Source organism: Vicia villosa, unplaced genomic scaffold, assembly GCF_029867415.1.
Source record: "Vicia villosa cultivar HV-30 ecotype Madison, WI unplaced genomic scaffold, Vvil1.0 ctg.001344F_1_1, whole genome shotgun sequence".
Lineage (NCBI taxonomy): Eukaryota > Viridiplantae > Streptophyta > Magnoliopsida > Fabales > Fabaceae > Vicia > Vicia villosa.
The window spans coordinates 31,087-52,320 of record NW_026705585.1 but is presented as its reverse complement, the minus strand read 5'-3'; the positions used below and the strand labels follow the sequence as shown (position 1 = coordinate 52,320).

Below are 21,234 nucleotides of genomic sequence, written 5' to 3'. Positions count from 1 at the left end.
AATGCAAGCAAGGCAAAGGTGAAGAGGTGTCGGCCTACTTCGGTCGTCTGTCTCGTGTATGGGACGAACTTATGACTTATGTCAAAAAGCCAAATTGCAAATGTGAAGGGTGCACCTGTGACATCAACCAACAAGTGATTGATTTAAGTGCAGAAGATTATCTGCATCATTTTCTTATGGGCCTTGATGGGGTTTATGCGACGATTCGCTCAAATTTGCTTTCTCAAAATCCATTACCAAATATTGATCAAGCATATCAGCGAGCTGTTCAAGACGAGAGGCTGCTGCAAGGAGAATCTTCAATTCATCGGAACCGTGACAATGTCATGGCTTTTAAAGCTACAACTGATATGCGAGGTAAATCTAAACTTATGGACAATTCTGAAAAATTTTGTCCTCACTGCAACAGAGAAGGACACGACGAACGCTCATGTTTTCAGCTTCATGGATTCCCCGAGTGGTGGGGGGACCGTCCTCGTGGTGGTCGTGGACCGGGTCGTGGCAAAGACACATTAGGCCGTTTTGGAGGGTGTGGCAGAGGCACCTATAACACACCTGTGCGCGCCAACAAAGCCATAACAAGTAGTTGTAGCAGCGGTGGACAGTCTCATGCACCACCACACTCAAGTGAGGCAGCAGGTATATAAGGAATTACCCCGACACAATGGCAACAAATTCTCGACGCTTTGAATATTTCCAAAACTAAAGATCGCCTCCATGGTAAGAATAACATTTCCTGGATTATTGACACGGGAGCTTCACACCATGTGACAGGAAATTTCTCTTGTATGATTAATGTGAAAAATATTAGAAATACACCGATGGGATTGCCGGATGGGAAAGATGTTGTAGCTATAAAGGAGGGCAGTGCGATTTTGGATAGTGGATTGCGGCTCAATAATGTTCTTTTTGTGCCTCAATTAAATTGCAACTTAATTTCTGTAACTCAACTGATTGATGACTCCGATTGTATCGTTCAAATTACTAATACATTGTGTGTAATATATGACCGGACGACGAGGACGTTGATTGGAGTGGGTGAACGGATTGATGGACTTTACTTTTTTCGGGGTGTTCCGAAGATGCATGCCTTGATGGTGGAAGGGGATTCAACAATGGATTTATGGCATAAATGTTTGGGTCATCCATCAGAAAATGTGTTAAGGTTTATTCCTCATGTAAGTTAGTTTATTAGGAGCAAGAATAATCGACCTTGTGGTGTTTGTCCTCGTGCCAAGCAGCATAGGGATAGTTTTCCATTAAGTGAGAATAATGCAGCAAGTTTGTTTGAATTAGTTCATTGTGACTTATGGGGATCTTATAGAACTCGTTCGTCGTGTAGGGCACAATGTTACTTGACAATTGTTGATGATTATTCGCGTGCTGTTTGGGTCTATTTGTTATGCAATAAAACTGAGATTGAGACTATGTTTTTGAATTTTGTGGCACTTGTTGATAGACAATTTGATAAAAAGATAAAGAAAGTGCGTAGTGACAATGGCACCGAATTTAATTGTCTACGTGATTATTTTTTTAATAATGGAATTGTGTTTGAGACATCGTGTGTGGGTACTCCGCAACAAAATGGGAGAGTTGAGAGAAAACATCAACATATTATGAATGTGGCGCGAGCACTTAGATTTCAGGGTCATTTACCAATACAATTTTGGGGTGAATGTGTGTTGGCAGCATGTTACTTAATTAATCGAACACCGTCTAGGGTACTGAATTATAAGACTCCTTATGAAAAATTATTTGGTAAAGTCCCTAAATTTGACAACATGAAGATTTTTGGTTGCTTATGTTATGTCCACAATCAACGACGTGATGGGAATAAGTTTGCGAGTAGAAGTCGAAAGTGCATATTTGTGGGCTATCCCTATGGGAAAAAGGGATGGAAATTGTATGATTTAGAAACCAAAGAGTACATTGTCTCTCGAGATGTAAAATTTTATGAACATGAATTTCCATTTGCTGTGCAACAAGACACAACTCATTCTGCTCCTCCTATTATTTCTGACATTGAGTATGTTGACGATGATATTGGTTGGAAGACTTATGATACATCAATTGGAGGAGGGAACGCATCAGTGGTCTTGCAAGACAATGGGCCAACACGGCTCCAGGGGGGGTTGCGTGAAGGTGGTAATGCTGCCGACGAGGGAGTATGTGTCAGTGGTATAAATGGAGAGGAAGCACCCACGCACGAAGTTGATGAGGCTGGTGTTGTGGTGATGCAAGAGGATGATGCGGGATTTGAAGAGAATGAGGTGGCAGTTGAGAGAGAGAGAGACTATCGTGACACCTGAGATGGGAAGGGGGATGAGAAACAAAGTTCTGAATATAAGACTCAAGGATTTTGTCACTAATACAATACAAAAAGTAAAGTCCTCGAAAAGTTCATCTACCCAAGAACATGCCTCAAGTACTCCTTACCCTATTACTTACTTTGTATCTTGTGAAAGATTTTCTATTAGACATAGAAATTTTGTTGCAGCTGTGACGGCAGGGAAAGAACCTAAAAATTTTAAAGAAGACGTAAAGGATTCTGGTTGGCGTGATGCAATGCGCGATGAGATACAAGCCTTGGAAGACAATGAGACACGGGTTATGGAGAAACTGCCACCCGGGAAGAAAGCACTTGGCAGCAAATGGGTATACAAAATAAAACATCACTCAGATGGGAGCATAGAACGGTTGAAAGCAAGACTTGTTGTATTCAGACACCATCAAATATAGGGGATAGACTATGATGAGACATTTTCCCCAGTGGCAAAAATGGTCACTGTTCGTAAATTCTTGGCAGTGGCAGCAATTAAAAAGTGGGAAATTCATCAAATGGACGTGCACAACGCCTTTCTCCATGGTGACTTGGAAGAGGAGGTGTATATGAAAGTTCCTCCAGGTTTTAAAAACACTAATCCAAATCTGGTTTGCAGGTTGAAAAGGTTATTATACGGTTTAAAACAAGCTCCTCGTTGTTGGTTTGCTAAGTTGGTCACGACATTGAAGCGCTATGGATTTGTTCAGTCCTATTCAGATTACTCACTCTTTACTTTGCATAAGGGAAAAATACAAATCAATGTGCTGGTTTAGGTGGATGACTTGATTATTGCAGGAAATGATATTGCAGCCCTAAAAATTTTTAAAACTTACTTAGGTACATGCTTTCATATGAAGGATTTGGGAGTCTTAAAATATTTTTTGGGGTTGGAGGTAGCTCGTAATCACAAGGGAATTTATCTATGCCAGTGAAAATATGCATTGGAGATAATTGAGGAAACAGGTTTGTTAGGGGCCAAGCCTGCGGATTTTCCAATGGAACAACACCATAAGCTAGCGTTGGCTTCTAGTAAGCCTATTGTAGATCCAGAACCATATCGAAGACTTATCGGGTGGTTGATTTATTTGTCTGTGACTAGACCAGATCTTGCGTATTCTGTACATATTTTGTCTCAGTTTATGCAACAACCATGTGAAAAGCATTGGGAGGCAGCCTTAAGGGTTGTTCGATATTTGAAGAAACATCTGGGTCAAGGTATTCTACTGCGGTCTGATAGTGAGTTGAACCTAGAGGGATGGTGTGACTCAGATTGGGCTAGTTGTCCACTTACGAGACGTTCTTTGACTGGATGGGTGGTGTTACTTGGTTTTTCTCCGGTGTCTTGGAAAACTAAGAAACAACCAACCGTCTCTTGTTCCTCTGCAGAGGCTGAGTATCGATCTATGGCGGTTACTACATGTGAGTTAAAATGGCTGAAACAATTACTTGGTGATTTGGGAGTTAGTCATTCCAAAGAGATGCGATTGTATTGTGATAGTCAATCAGCATTGCATATAGCTCAAAATCCAGTGTTTCATGAGCGAACAAAGCATATTGAAGCTGATTTTCACTTTGTTCGTGATGCGGTGATGGGTGGAATTATTTGTCCTTTGTATGTTCCCACATCGGTACAATTAGCAGACATTTTTACAAAAGCCATGGGAAAAATGCAGTTTGAATTCCTTCTTCGCAAGTTGGGCATTCGAGATCTTCACGCTCCAACTTGAGGGGGGGTATTGAGATTTATTGAGGTTTATGGCATATTTTGCTTTATCTTCCACTGGTGGAAGTTATTGTTATTATTGCACAATTATAGATTTATCAGTTTATGGCATATTTTGCTCTATCTTCCACTGGTGGAGGTTAGTATTATTATTGCACAATTATGTGTTGTTTTTGGCTGTTGCAGTTGCCTTATATTTAAGAGTCATTTATGATTGGAATTCTGAAGATTAGCAGATTTTGTAACAGATTGTAAAGAGATAGTCTTGTAATGTGTATATATAGTGACTCTAAAGAATGAATAGATAGAGATTTCACATGTTACATCTGTGGTGAATTTAAAAGTTATATATTGTAGCTTTTGATTAAATGATAAAACTAAACATACATTAAGTTTGGATTTTTTTCATATATTGTAGCTTTTGATTAAATGAAAAAACTAAAGATATAAGTTTATATTTTTTTTAATTCTTCTTACAACTTTTTTATCAGTTTGAGCGCACAAATATAATTCTTGTATTTTTGTTAAGGTGTCCATATACGGTGTAATATATCCAAACAACTCCCCTCTATTTAGAAGATTAATAAAGAGATTGGTTATAATAATATTTTTAAAGATGGTAATGAATATGTCAACCAGAATGTTCCAGGAAACCTACATGACATATTGCTGACTTAGTTTTTAACTCAGAGGAAGGATGAGCGAGTTTCCCCCATTAATTCTAAAGTGAATGATATGGTGAATAATGTGAGTGACAACTTTGATGGTGTTGTTAATGATTATGTTTGTGCTGATGAGGATTCTATCCCTAAGAATGCCTACCCCTTTCAATGAAGGTGTAATGAAAGATGTTAGTCTTAGAGAAATGCCTGACAAGAAGTCAAAGAAAAAGGTGGAAAATAGAAAGGTTGTGTTGAAGGCTAAAATGACTCCTTCCAAGAAGATCCCCGCTCCTACCAAAACAAAGAAGACACCCAAGAAGAAGAAGAAGAAGAAGAAGAAGAAATATGTAGTTGTTAGTAAGAATTCAGCTAGCAAGAAATGGAATGTTGCTTATCATATGAGAATGGCTCTTGAAAAAAACATTATGTTAAAGCATTGAAGTATAATGAAATTATGAAGTCTCTTAGTTATGCTCAATCTTTGAAGACAATGTTGAATGTTGGATATGGTTATCCTAAGTGGATGAAGGAGTTTGTGGTTAAGAGTGATGATATTACTCATGGGTTATTGTATTTCAGTTGCAAGCTATTTGTTGAAAAACATGTTGTAGACATTGTGTTACACATTTGTGCACCTGTTGATAAAATTGATATGTTTTTTGATGAAGAAATATTAGAGTTTTTTCACCTCAACTTGTTGTTTCTACTGCAAGTGTGTGGAGGAGATTATGACATGATGATATTCAAAAAATGATGTTTCTTTTATCTGGTGTTCATAAGGAGTGATTGGTTGCTATGGAGTATAATAGTTTGTGTTTGATTAAGTTCTTTTTGGCCCTGGTTTTGTATTGGCTCAGTAAAGGCAACAATGGTTCTACACTATGGCATTATTTCCAGTTTCTTTTTTGTTCCAATCTTGGCTTGGAAGTATTGGTCTAATTTTATTTCTTTACATGTGTTTTCCAAATTATGACAAAAGGGGGGTGATGAATATTTGATAAGAAGATGTGTGTGTGTGTGTGTGTTATGTCTAAGCTTGGTTTGATTTGCTTATGCTCTCATTGATGAGCTTGTGTACTCATATTTAATAGTTATGTGATTACATGCTGGAACATCTGGCATGAAATTTGGCCTTTTGTGTGAGAAAGTATGGTGTGTTCTAACTGACTACTGGCTTTGATTGAATGTGTCCCTGACTGTATGAGAGCATTGTGTTTAATCTGTTTTGATGTAACAACCATTTTATATGATTTCTGATTTTGTGATACTTTTGTTGCTGCTGATTTCTCTGTTTGTTGTTTTCTTATAATTCTCAGCTTGTATTATTTTTAGACGATTTACCCATGCACATCTTGTAAGTTTTGCAAGAGTTGGTTTTGCCAAAATTTTCCAAATGGGAAGATTGTTGTTCCTTTTGATTGACTGCATTATGCAAAACAACATGAAGTGTAGAAGATGTTTTGGAGAAAGGACACATGTCAGACCCGATGTTCCAACATGTGTGCAATATTTGACCGTTGTCAGCAGGCCAATGTTGTTATTATCCTACACGTATTTTCTGGATGTGTGCAACAAGATTTGCTGCTATCTTTTAGCAACATGCTATTTATATTTGTTTGATAAGATTGAATCAAAATAAATCAATTTTTGGAGGCTTTTGGAAAAACAAGTCAAAACAAAATCCTCTATAGATCTGGATGTGATCAAATCTTATGCCCATTGGAGAAAAACCCAAAAGTTGCATTGCTATTTAAGGAGGTTACACCGAACTAGGTTATCAATTCTCTTGTGTTATTTATTGCTTTATGTTTTAAATCATAGTTGCTTTCAAATTTTGTCAATCAGTCATCATCAAGTTGTGTACAATTGTGCCAGACATTGTGTCCAACATATGTCCCCTTAAGAACAGAATTTAAAATGCAAATAATTTGCACTTGGAAGCTTCGTCAACGTGGAAAGAGTTCAAATGCTCATTGATGAGTTGTATGTGCTCGTCGGGATCTCCTTTCGTGTTCTTCTCATTCAACTTAAGAGGCTTCTCCGTCAAATTCAATATCATGTTTTCCAAGATGTAGGCGCAGAGACGATGTTTCTGCAGGTTCTTCGCTTGAGTTTTCTCTACTTGATCCTGAGTATGGATATCTTGGTCTCTCATGGCTCTGAGAAGGAGTTTGGTGCTTCTTAATATTCTAGTGATTCTGCAATTTCGGAGCTTTATTCCTCCTTGAGGTGCTCGGCTCTGGGATGGCAACTTAGTTTCTCTTTGACAAGGCCTCGTGTGTGGTGTTTCCCCTTTGAGGCGCGTTGTACATGCTTTTTTTCAAGGCGAAGTAACCTATCATTTATCGCCTGCAAATTTTGTTACTAAACCATGTTATACATGCAGTTAAGAAGTTCATTGGCATATTGTATTCTAAGATTGGCTCGCAAAAGTTGGAAACCATGCAACATTTCAGGTTGTGAAGCTGGTAGTGGTATATGAGGTCTAGGAGAAGGAACTGAAGTAGATCCCATAATATGAGGATGTTGGAGTATATTTAGATGCAACAGAGTATCTACTACAACTTGAGGAAGATGTGGAGGGGGTTAAGTTATCGCCGCCTGAATGGCAACGATGAAGGAAGCTTCTTTGCTTAAGGTAGCGAAACGAGTAGCTTTACATCGATCCATTGTTGAAAAGTCCGAAAGTTAGGAATATGAAAAATCAAGAAATTGAGGTTGATCCGCTACTTGACTGGATCGAACGAGGTGGATGCAATTCTTGATTTCGAGAACTCTGATCTTATAAATCAAAGAGGTTTCGAATCGATGGATCGAAGAGCGAATGTGTGATTATGGAAAACATGGGAAACAAAAGTCGATCATAAACCGATTTCAATATAGACAATGTCATTTTTCCATTATAGAACTTGAATTTGTTGGAGAATCAGTGGTTGTGGTGGCCAAGACTTGAGCTTCATAAATAGTGGGAAGGGGCTGACTTGAAAGGTTATCACTCCAACGTCCAAGTTAGTAAATAAAGGAGATCAGTGAGTGAAATTTAAATGTGAAATTGTGTACCCGAACTGTTCTCGCGTATCCTTTATATAGTGGCGCGATTATAACAATACATTATTTGCTAGACATGTGATGCGAGGAGTCGTTGGAGATATCTTAGATCTGGATCACTTATACTCCTCCTCATGGTAATTCTTCTACGTTGCGAGCAATTCAGTCAAACGGTAACTTCCTCTAAATGGTCGACTGATAGTCATTTAGTCCGGTCTAAAAAAAAGTTTTTTAAAAAAATATAGGAGATTGATATTTCTATTAATAAATCTTTTTATATTTTTTTAAACATTTTGTAAATATATGTTTACATAGCATTTTTTCTATAAAAACATATTACATTTTTATCACATTTGAATTATTTAATAAATTTTTATATAAATAGTTAATAAAAAAGTAATTGTAGGATGCTAAGTAAAATTTCATGTTTTTAAGTGGGTGTGAATTTATTAAAGTGATTTATTTTTTATAATATAACTTTTTTTTCTTATTGCCCTTGTCTCCCACCATGAATTTGCATGCATTAGACACGAATGTTTTATTCCTCAATGAATATGCAAAATTGTTGGTTCTAAACAAAAGTTGTATAAATCAACAATATGCCTATAGTCCCCACCATTGATTTAGTCGGATAACGAGAATTTATAGTGACTTTATTTTGTTGTGTCTTTTGGGTAGGGCTGACAATGAACCAAACTAACTCGAACATAGTTCGAAACTCGATTCGAAAACTAAATCGTTGAACTAGGTTTATGAACCAAATGAGCTGAGTATGAGCTAAAAACTAAGTTCGTTAACTAAATGAGCTGAACTTGGACTATACATAGTTCGACTCATTAGGTTCATGAGTCAACTCGATTATATATGAGATAGATTATATTGTATTTAAAAGTAGGTTTAAATATTTTCTCTAAATCTTAGTATCATATTTTATTTTAATCTAACGGTTTTAATTGATAATTTATATACTCTAGTGAGCAAAATATTTCTACAAATAATTATACAAATAAAATTAACCTCGTATGAATTCCAATCTTATAACTTTAATTTTATTTCTATATTTTTTATTTAAAAAATATTAATTTAAAATGTCAAATATATATATAAAAAAATATACTTTACAAAATTACTTTTAATTTAGTGAAATAAGCGAGTTGAACCTAACAAGATAAATCTAATGAGTTGAATCGAGATGTTTGTGAACTTCTAACAAGTCGAGTTTGACCTGATAAAAAAGTTCGAGATAAACTCGAACTCGAAATCAAACTCGATCAATTCTTAACGAGCCGTCATGAACTCGAACTCGAACTCGGCCAATTCTTAACGAGTCAAACTGAACTGAGGTGAGTACGACTCGACTCGACTCATTTCCAGCCATACTTTTGGGTGTTCCATTTTTGTGTGGAGCATAGTTTGGTGTATTAGATTATTATAGAATATGAATGAAAGGGAATGAGAATCAGGTGCTTTCAGCAATATAACTATTGCAAAATAGGGGGCACAAATAAGAGTCCAAGACAGAATAGTAAAATTTAACCAAAAAAAAAAGTTTTAATCAAATTTTGGCCACCTCATAGCTTTTAAAAAAAAAAAAAAAAACATAAAAATTTTGCATCACATTATGCTTGACGGTCATTTTGAGCAAAAATTGACCGGAACAAAGTTCTCAAGTTTTGACGATTTCTTAAATAATTTATTCACTTTTAAAAATTGTTTGAGTAATAAGTAATAGTAATGAACTAATCGTAAGTTGGTCGAGTGATGAGTAGCGGTAAATTTAATAGAGAAGATTATGCTTGGAAAAATATGTAGTACTAATGAATATTGGTGATGATGATATCATGGCATGGCTGCTTTTAATTAAGAATGCATACTTTTTTTTAGAAGATTTTGGAGTTATTTGAGTTTCAACCCAACTAGCTATGGCCACCTACCTACCTGAAATGAATAAACATTCAACAATTAGTTGTTACATACAAGTCACAAGTCATAACTAAGTGAGACGCTTCGAGACAAAATGGTTTTTAATTGCTTGGTTGATAATGGAAGTGAGACATATTTTGACAGAAACAAATATTAATATATTTTACTAGTACTTAAAATATGTAAAATTAATTGGTCTGCATGTTTGGCTGTGGACATATACCAAACAAGTTGAAAATCGGTATATTATTAAGGACTCTATTTGTTCTTGATGCTTGATTTAGAACAATTTGTTATCCAAAATGAAGTGAGAGAGATGTTATTTTAAAGGTAATGCTAACTTGTGTTCTATGACACAAGTTAAAGAATCCACTTATAAAAAATATTTGTTTTAATAAAAATAAAAATTAATTTATACTTTCATTAAAATTAATACATAATTTTTAAAATATTCCTTCTTTAATTATTCAATTAGTAGTTCTTAATAATTAATAGTTGTTAACTTGTGTCCTAGTCACATAAAGTAACATTACCCTTCTTTCAATTCAAAAGTTTCCAACTACTTTCCTCTCTTTTCATTAGTATTCATTAATAACACGACACAAACTACAGATCCAGTTAGGTGTAAGAAGTAAGATGGTTTGGTTTTAAGTTTTGCTTGGGTTGCTTTTTTCTTTGTACATGCCTAATTAATTCATTAGTGATTTGATGTGTATTTGTACATAACATAGGGTTGCATTAAATTATTGTTTTCTTCCCTTCAACCATCCACCTATTGCAAATTTGCATTCCCTTTCATTTGAATGTCTTTAGTTTGCCTCCAACCCATTAGTATGGGAAATAATCTTTTGACAATACATGCACCGCCGTACTAATAGAGTGCTATGGATGTCCGTTTTTTAATGCTTATCTCGATTCTTAGGTCATTTTGATTTTGACGTGGTTTTATAGAAGCTACAGTAGCTTTTGAGTTTTGTTAATAACTAATATATATATATAGAGAGAGAGAGAGCGCGCGCGCGCGCGAGAGGGGTCAGGAGTCTGAGTATTAATGCATGCATTACGCGATGGTCCATTTAAGTCACTTTAAGACTGACGGCGGACGTTGCTAATCATAGCATAACAGAGGGAAATCCAAGAGGTGCCTCTTAAATGAGGTTCTTTATGATTAAAGTTATATAAGGGGTTCCCGACATAGGGATAAACAAGATTTCTTCTTGGGTGTTAGTAGAACTCAAATTCTCCATAATATCAATAAGATTCATCGCACATTCAAAAATTAGGTAGGAGTGTCGCCGGAGGAACTTAGGTGTTACCAAAGAAATCAAAAAAAGACAATGCACATTATGGTTAAAAGAAACCAAAATATCTTGTCGAGATAGCTTTTGATCAAAGCGTTTCATCATGTTCCACAAGCCTCACACTTAGGGGTTACATAGGTATCCCGGTTAGGAAGATTATAGAAGATAAAGTCAACTCATCTCATCAGGGAAAAATTTTAAAAATAAATTTATGCTTTAAACCAATTATTATTGTTGTATAAGGCGAGCTATTGTCTCTGCCATTTGTAAAATAGTTCAGGTAAATTTATTAAAAGGAGCAAAGAGTGTCGTCCTTTTCCCCCTGCGTGGGCGGGAGGCACACTACTCTTGTTAAGTATCAAAATTAGGTGGGATTCAAACATTATGTAAAAGGATCTGTAATCGACTGTGTTTTAAAAACCGGACCGGACATCAAACCGATGAGGGTACTGGGTCACTGGTTTATTGGTCGAACCGCATGACTAAACCGGATAACTCGGTTGAATAGATCGGTCGTTAAAACAAAATTATTATATGTATAAAACTTGTCGAACCAGATGATTCAGTCTCTACAAAATATAACTATCACTTAATTTTTTTTTGAAATTATCATTATAAATAAATTCACAAGTTCATAATTTAAATTCAAATTTTAAACATAGGTATCAAACATAATAAAATAGTAAAAAATTAATAAGTATAATTACAAATAAAGTTTAATCCCAACATTATCTAATTGAATAATTTATAACAAAATAATTTTATTGTTTACTAAATTTAATTTCAAGAAAGGAAAAATTGTTTCAATGTGGGATCTCCTTCTTCAATATCAAAATCATCGGTAACAAAATCAACCGCATCTAAAACATTTTTTTATTTTATTTCTATTATTTTTTATTTTAATTTTTCATTAAAATAATCAAAACGACGTCATTTTAATTTTTTAAAATAAAAAAATTTTAAAATGCAATTAAACCGCCGGTTCAGAAAAACCGTCGGTTTTCCCGGTTTTAGCGATTTACACCGATTTTGACCAGTTCACACGGGTTCGATGACATATCTGATCCAACTATTGAACCAGTCCGGTTACCAGGCCGGTTCCCATTTCGACCGATCTGACCGGCCGGTCCGATTTTTAAAACACTGGTAATCAGCTTTGGCCAAAAGGATGACTGCAGTACTCGGTCAACCTCGCCAAAGGCTCTGAACCAACGTGGTCAACCTTGCTAGAGGCTCTAACCAAACTTTTACATCAACCTCGTCAAAGGCTCTAAACCAACTCGGTCAACCTTACTAGGGCCTCTGAACGTCGGCCAACCTTGATAAGTGCCAAAATGTCGTTATTTTGAGTATTATAATTGTGGCAATTATCAATTATATTCTTTCTGTTTTTATTATAAAAACCCAACTTTTGTGTATATATTCATTCACTTGAGTTTTGATTCATTTTATGTACCATTTGACCATTTTTCATTTGTTTTATATGTATTGATGCATATCGGAGCCTCGAGTAATCAAGTGTCGAAGGCATGACTTCGATGACGCAGTTTTTGAGCAATAAAATGGAAATTATGCAGAAGCTCGCTAAGCCAAGCTCAAGCGCGCTTGCATAAATGTAACCACACCACGAAAGCTCATAAGGCATTTACTTGCGCATTCCGTAGTTGTCCAAACATATTTACCCTTGAAGCAATTACTATACCGGCCAGATCTAGTCGGGCATTTGATGAAATTGACCATAGAATTACCTGAGTTCAAAGTGTCTTTCAAAGCATGGAATGCAATGAAGGCCTAGTTGTTCGTTTCTTGGTTTAAATGACCCTAATACCGTTGGAACTAGATCACACGTGGGTAGTAATTACGGATGGATCATCCAAAAGTCAAGTAAGTGGTGCCGACATGTTCTTGAAAAAAGTCTTAGGGTTGATGGTAGAAGTTTCTTTGAGGTTCGAGTTCCCAACCACCAACAACTAAGCCGAGTACAAGGCGATTATCGCAAGGATCACACTAGAAAAATATATGAGGGGCCAACGGTATTAAGCTGCAAACGGACTCCCAGTTGGTCGTTTCCTAAATAAGAGGGGAGGCTCAGGCCAAAAACTCGTTGTTACAGCGATACCTCAAGATAACAACAGAAAGTCTACCCATATTCAATATGTTCGAGATTGCTCACGTTCCATAGGAAGAAAACACTTACGCTGACATGTTGTTTCGATTGGCCAGCACAAGGAGCCCGAGTATTAATCATTCCTTCGTCCAAGAAACCAAGAAAGCACCAAGCATTGAATCCATGGGGAAATAGTGTTGGTCGTGAACGCCGATGCCCCGCCACCATGGATGACTCCTATTTGTGATTATATCGAGACAAGGCGCCTCCCATCATATTTGTTTGAGGCAACCATGGTAAAAAATAGAGATATTGGGTACACAGTAGTCATAAAGTATTTGTATAAAAGAGGCTTATCCACACCGCTGTTGAAGTATTTAAGAAGGGAAGAAACTGCATACGTCCTCTAGGCAGTGCGCAAGGGGATAGTCGGGCAACATCTAGGCGCTAGGGAGTTGGCCAAAAAGATGCAGATATCAGGATATTTCTGGCCAACCATTGTCCAAGATGCCCAAGAGTACATGAAAAAATGCAATCAATGCCAACAACATGGCGATGTTTTCAATGTTTCATCCATAAAATTTCAGATCCTAACATCACCTTAGTCGTTCCTACAATGGGGGATGGACTTTCTCGGTCCCTTTTCCCCTGCATCAGGGCAACTCAAATACTTGTTTTTATTCGTGGATTACTTTACCAGATGGACTAAGACGGGGGCATTGGAAAATATCGCAACAACGAACATCTTGAATTTTTCAAAAGGAATATACTAGCCAGGTTAAGGACACCCTAAGCTATTGTAATGGACAATGGACACACAATTCATAGACAAAAAGCTGAAAAGCATGTTGGAAGAATTGAAGATCAAACAACATTTCGTGTCGGTGGAACACCCCCAAACAAATGGTCATCAAACTCCTAATGCACTCTATGGTCTGCGTAGGGTGTCTAGATGATATCGTCTATAGTCAGGGCATCAATCCTCTTCCTGTACACTAGAACACTGCCTAGGTGTGCATGCATGGACTTCCCTCTTTTGGTTCGTATGGAGCCAGTAGTGGTAGGAAGAACCCGCCTCTCACAAACGGAGGGGAAATGCTTGTATATCTAACAATGTACAAGAACATTGTCAAATTAAGAAATGTCATAAATAAGAACCAAATTAATAAGTAACAAAAGTTCATACTTAAAATAGAATCATGTAACTGACAAACGGTCTAGTCTCAATGAAGGTCTCCTCTCCAAGTGTAGCATATAAAACAGTCAATACAACACATCTCCACATGCCTAACTAACATGGACAAGACTACTAAACAATCACATGTACTTCACATCAATATATACATGAGACTTATCCGCTAAGATACTACATCATACATGATGCACTAGGTCGCCATACCTATCCTAGGGCCAAGATAGGAAAAAATGAACACCCTTGTAACCCCAAGCTCCTCTATCACTTGCTCCTTAGTAACTCCCAAGTCTCGTATAGCAGTAATACATGCTAAATGCTAGCTAATACGAGAAGCGATGACGAAACTACCTGCCAAGGGAAGATGGAACAAAGAGGAGACATCATTCAAGGTAATCGGCATCTCACCAAATGGAAAATGGAAGGAATATATCTCCTTATGCCATTGCTCAACAAAGGCTGTTAATAGCTGGCCGTTGAACATCATCAACAAACAGTCCACTAGTGAAAGGAGATCACAATCTTCAACAATCACCCAGGGGCATCTAAGAACTTCTTCAACTTCCCCCGTGGATGGGCACCTTCAGAGGCAGTTGGTCTTATAATAATCAAAGTAAACAACATTAGTTATTTTCAACGTATCAATAATAAATAAAGTCAAGTTCAACATAACATATACATAAGTCTCCCTACCAAAATCTTAATGCCACGTGATTGACATATCCAATGAGAACAAAATAGTCATTAGGCCCGACAAGAAACCCTTCACCCATATGCACAAACGACCCTATTAAAGTCGGTGCAGTAAAATCTGTCTCAACTGGAGTAGTAAGCTCCATGTCACTCGTAGAAGGTGGAGTAACCTCCATATCACATGTAGCAAGCGCCTCAACATCCGGCTGCAGAGTAACCTCTATAGTAGTCGGAGCCTCCATCTTATAATGGTGAGGCACCTCTGCCACAACTTCCATTTTCTTGTAATCCTCAACTGCTACCAAGATATCCTCAACAACTAACTCAACATCAGGATCTTTGGTCTATCCAACAGCAGGTTTAGATCCTCTACGTCGAATACTCTAGGGTGCACGAAACTACTCGCCCGCCATCCGCCTCATGTGAGAATTGGTCGGGGCTACTCTTCTCTCCCGAATATGTGAGTCATCGACGTCATCTCCCCTTGGACGAGCTCTCGATGCAGCAGCTGCAGCTTTGTCATTTTGCCTAGAAACAATTGTGCAACTTGATCATATGGTCCTAACTACAATTAAAAAACGATGAAATTTAAACTACCAAAATTTTAAAAATCTGGAAAATTTCATGGTTTTCTCGAATATTTTGAAGTTTTCGGTTAATCAAATAAAAATTGTTCACTACCGGTTTTTTCAATGTCACGGGTATAAATGCATACATTTTTACCATTTTTTTCAAAAAACTGGTAGAAAACACACATTTCTATTGATTTTTTCAAAATATTTGATAGAAACCATGCCTTTATATCGGAGTTTTCGAATAATCTAGAATAATGTATGTCTTTTTTTCAAAGTATGCATTTTTATCGGTTTTTTTTCTTCAAAATATCTAGTAAAAATACATGAAAAACATTAACTTTTACTAGACATTTTTAAAAATCCGGTAGAAATGCATATAGTTTTCTAAAAAATTCGATAAAAACATAAAAATTTAGTAAAACTAAATCCCCGCTGCCCATAAATTTGATAATTTGAATGAAAAATCTGATATTCACGAAAGCTTTTTAAAATACTCAAAATATTCTACTAAAATAGTGAAATGAATTTTATATTTCACAAAATTAAAAGAGCAATTCCATAACATCAGGAGGTGCAAAATTAAATTTGATGATGGCAGGATAAATTCTAATTAATTTTTTTTCCTAGGCTCAAGCTTAAGTAAGACTACAAGCCCATTTCAAACTTGTACAATTCACCCGCAAGAAACAACCCGAGCACACCCCTGTGAGCAATTTCATCAACCAGTTTGTGTTCGCGCGAATAGAGAGATGGAGAACGAGGGAGAATCGCAAAACAACGACACAAACAAGAAGAATTCCGTCGTCATACGAATCCCTTCCTATCAAGAAGTAGTCGAAAGTTCTCAATCCAGATCAACTCCACCGTCTCTCTTCGTTCCCTCTCAAACTTTTTCCCAAGCCTTCGCGTTCGTCAAATCCTCAGAGTTCTACTCTCCACCTCCTTCACTCCCAAAGTAATCGCACTTCTCTTTATCATATCATTCTTCGTCATTGTTATTATTCTTATCCTTTTCACATTATTCAAATTTTGATTAGGGAAACTGTTCAATCGAATGCTTCGTCTTCAACGCCGCCAACATTATCTGCAACTACTACTGCACCTGCAGCTTCATCGAAATTACCGAACTCTCAACCTACTCAAAATCGCAATGCGATTCTTGTGAGCAACAGACAGGTCAGATGGTTATGGTTCTAAATTCTTATGCATAGCTTTATGGTAAAATTCAAATTTATTAGGGTTTTTCCTGATATACCAAACTTGTCTCACAGTTTTGTTTTTTTAAAATATTTCAGAAGGGAAATCCGTTGCTCAAATATATTAGGAATGTTAGATGGACATTTGCGGATGTTGTTTGTGATTTCTTGCTTAGCCAAACCTCATGTGCTCTCTATCTCAGGTTATTTATTTTCTGTTGCTGTAACTTGTTTGTTTTTCTGGTGAAGTTAGAGAGGTATGGTACCGGATATCGGAGAGTTTGTTTGTTATAGTGTTGTCAAATAACGGTTTGAGTTGCACTATAGTGCTATTGCGTGTAGCAGAATTTTAGCAAACTGTTATTATTATGTGGTATGCGATTGACAACATTGGTTTTTTACTGTCATTTATGATATCTAGCTCCATTTCTTGATAGTTTCTGCAGACTGATAATTTGTTTAAATGAAATACTTTCTGTTTTTTAAGCATGTATTGGTTGACAAAAATATTGGGCTGCTTGAATTTTTTTTTTTTATAGCATTTCGGATACATATAAGTAAAGAAAAAACAGGTCATGTATATGTTTTTATCTATGTGCAATCCATATTAATAGTAGAATAAAATGGGATAAAAGGTTAACAAGGAACAAGACATTTTGGTCTCACTAAAAAAGAATAGAATAAAATAGAAAAAAGCCATCCCTTTCCGTGCTTTGTGCCCCAACACGGCCTTCTTATCAAATTGCCTGTAATGGGTGGATCTTCTGGTGCATCCATTGCCTCAATTGCTCTGGTGTATATGCGGCATAAGTAAATGATCTGATATCTCACAATTGCATACTTATATTCATGCCAAGGGAATCAACTATCTTACGTGGAACTTTATGGTTTATCATGAGTATCGTAGAACTTCTTGTTTTCTACATTACCTGCCTGTTGTTTGTGGGTAGTTAGTTAGTTGGATATCTAAGATGTTGTTGCTCTACTAGATGGGTTTAATACAGTTATTTTTTCGCATCAACCTAACAAAAGTGGATGATTTTGATGCAGTCTTCGGTATCATCTGCTTCACCCAGACTATTTATATTACAGAATACGGGAGTTGCAGAAAAATTTCAAGCTTCGTGTAGTTTTATGCCATGTTGATGTGGTTAGACACCCTGTTATGTACTCAAATTTCCAAAGCATCTATTTTAGTTTATATCTTCCTATGATCTATTTAGGAATTTGTAATTTAGTTATAGCAAATATATTATACAAATGATGTAAGTGACATTTTCTTTGTTATTTTACTATTGATTATAGGAGGATGTAGTGAAGCCTCTACTTGAAGTTACAAAAACATCTATGCTTCATGATTGTACCCTCTTATGTGGATGGAGGTTTGATTGACTCATTGACACTCCCTTTAACTGGTTGTTTGCATTTTTCTTTAACTTGTAGGAGCGTAAGAGTGCTGCTTGTTTGCATTTTTTTGGTTACGACATACTGAAAATGTTAATATGCATAAGTAATTTTTAGTCTTTTAACTTACTATGTACATCTAGAAAGCATGAAGGAAAAGAAAAGCTTATCGTGGTTTCTTCTAGAACTTCTGTTTTTTAGTATATAACTCATACCATTTTTAGTAGCTTGGAATTACTGCTGCATTGATGTGAATTTTTGTCTCTTCAGTAGCATCAGGCAAGATTCCTCTTACCTGTCTAATTGATTTTTTATCATTCCATCCTATTGTTGTTACAGCCTGGAGGAATGCGGCCGTTACTTAGAGACCATAAAAGTCTACGAAAACAAACCTGCAGATATTATTCAAGGCCAATTGGATTCAGACTATTTATCGCGGGTATTCTTGTGTTTTATTTACCCCACACTTCAGTTTACTATGGCTTTTGGTACTCTTAGAAAAATAATAAAGTTGCCATTGTTAAATTGATTAATTTGCAAGCAAGGTTGTCCAACTTGAGTTTGTACATCAACTTGTTTTACCATTTAAAATTACTATATGCATGACTGATATATTTATATTATACCACAAATACGTCAACATTTCAACTTAATTATAAAGGAAAAATATGTCAAATCACCGTAACAAAGTGTCATGATCATAAACTTCTATCAAACTACATAAACTACATAAAAATACCTAAAAAACAAGTGTTACATTAGTTTCTAAAGTTGTTAAAAGTTAAAACTATCCAATAAAAAGAGTTAATTTCTTTCAAATCAGGTTAAATCAGGTAAACCTGAATAAAATAGGGTAAAATTATTTTTGATTCTATCTGATTTCAGAGAGTTCACTATGCTATGTATTAACTATAGTAACATCTGGTTCAACTATGATTTTACCCAAATTTGATTTTTACAAGTGATTTAAGTCGAAATCAATACCTATAAATGTGAAGTCGGACAATGATTTTATGAGTTAAAACTCAATTTTAACAACCTTGTTTGTAAGCATAATCATTGAAGGCGCTGATACTATTTTACTTTCAACTGTAGCTAACACATTCTCTAACAACAGTTCGGCATGTCAACAAGACTGATGTAGTTACTCTTGGTACCAACTTTGGGGTATGCATTTTGTTTTTTTAGCACATACACAAATATTGATTGAGTTGTTTGCACAAGATTTTGATCAAGCTGGATTCTTGTCCTTTCAGTCTCTATCTAACATAATGGGTGCATCTATGGAAGATCTAGCTCGTTGTCCTGGCATAGGAGAGCGCAAGGTATATTATCAGCGGCGAAAGTGGAATAGGACAATGTTTCATAGTTATATTTTTGAGACTATTGTTGCCTAATTTGGTACAACAGCCATTGATATAGACAACAAAAAAAAAACCTCTGAATATTTTGCATGCTTCCTGATAACAGGTCAAGCGCTTGTTTGACACTTTCCATGAACCGTTCAAGCGTGTGGAATCCAGCCGGCAAGCCATTCCAGAGACTTCTGTCCTGAATAAGCCAGCTAGTCCAAATACATCTTTAAGGAATAATGCTGAATCTTCCTCTTCTCTTGAAGACAAACAGAACGATGTAGACAATGCAAGCAAACGTAGCAAGAAAGAACCTGAACTTACTGTCAAATCTGCCCTTTCCGAAGCCTTTGCCAAATTATCTGAGAGAGCTGGAAAGAGGAACATCACTTCAAAATCGAAGGAGAAAGAAGATCCAATTGTTCTCAGTGAATCAGATGCTGAAACGTAAAATTGATGCTGGTATTATCAATGGTTGTTAAATAGTTATTCCTGGAGCAAAATAATCTCGTGAGATTTAGAGAGTTAATCTCCATGAATTTAAGCCAATGGTATTCTGTGAGAATTTTGATAAGGGAAACGGCTGTACTAACTAACTGAAGAGGTAGTTAGTTGGTTGCAATATGAAAGCTGGACCTTTAATTGACTAGGACAAGCTGTAACTTAACGGGAATGAAGAGAAGGGGACTTACGGGGTATGACACTTAGAATATATTGAAGATTGGATTTAATTTATGGTTATTGACAGGGAGAGCCTATCAAAATTCTTAGGTTGAGAGACATTCTCATCTTCTGTATATACTGTTTACCTCATCTCCTTGATTCTAAAATCATATTGATTCAGAATTGGGGGGAAGAGCGTCATCAATGATAGTTTCCATTGTTGTATATCACAAAAACATTCGGTTGTTTGATTGTTTCCTTCTGTTTTAGACAATTTTTTGAACCAGTATCAAACTCCTCTTGCCCAACACCTGTATATATCTAGGGTAATTTTGGGTTGTGCAGGTTTAGAAAAGAACATGTGCTTAAATAGACAGTCAGACACAGATTTCAGCAAGGGTTCTGGAAGTTATAATGTTACTACAGGTCAGCATTATTACTCCATTAAATTCCTCACATCTATCTGTATGTATGTTATGTTAGTATTTATCGTCAGAGAAAAATTAAGTAGCTTTCAATATAATTTTCATATATCACCTTATGTTAGTGCCTAAAATTTAGCACTTTGCCTTCAGCCAGATGGAAAGAAACTGGGCTCAATTGATCACCTTCCTAACCTTTAAGTTGAAGCTTTATGATGTAGGCCGTTTTTCATGGACCGAAAGTTATCCAATTTGATTTGAAGTATGTCATTGAGTTTGGTTTCAGGCATTGATTTGCGTGATTAAAAATTTTGTCGGAAACGAAACTCTTAACGATAGGGTATTAATTTCATTATAATACAAAGAAGAAATGTTCTCCTTAATTTTAGAAAGTTCACATTCCTCCTAATTTTGTACCATATTTTAGCAAATATTTTATTGTATCATAATAACAAAACCAATTTAAGAAAGATGTTAATATTCCATATGGACATCTATTCTATTCTATGAAGGGAATTCCAAACTAAGTTAACTACCAATAACTACTAAATTTGTTCAAATGTTTTCTTGGACAAATTTATCTTCAATAACATTTTTATTTTTCAAATTAAATTTAAAAAAATATAAATCATGAATACTAGAACTAGAAT

The 21,234-nt window shown here is 35.9% G+C and overlaps 1 protein-coding gene across 1 annotated transcript; it reads left to right on the top strand.

Annotated features, from left to right (window-relative positions):
* The first annotated feature begins 16,237 nt into the window (after positions 1-16,237).
* Positions 16,238-21,114, top strand: LOC131634768 (DNA excision repair protein ERCC-1-like). Its single transcript, XM_058905392.1, has 9 exons — positions 16,238-16,502; positions 16,585-16,723; positions 16,843-16,946; positions 17,794-17,893; positions 18,049-18,125; positions 18,487-18,586; positions 19,243-19,314; positions 19,404-19,472; positions 19,618-21,114. The coding sequence occupies exons 1-9, from the start codon at positions 16,297-16,299 to the stop codon at positions 19,948-19,950; spliced, it is 1,200 nt and encodes a 399-aa protein (XP_058761375.1). The 5' UTR covers positions 16,238-16,296; the 3' UTR covers positions 19,951-21,114.
* Positions 21,115-21,234: the final 120 nt, after the last annotated feature.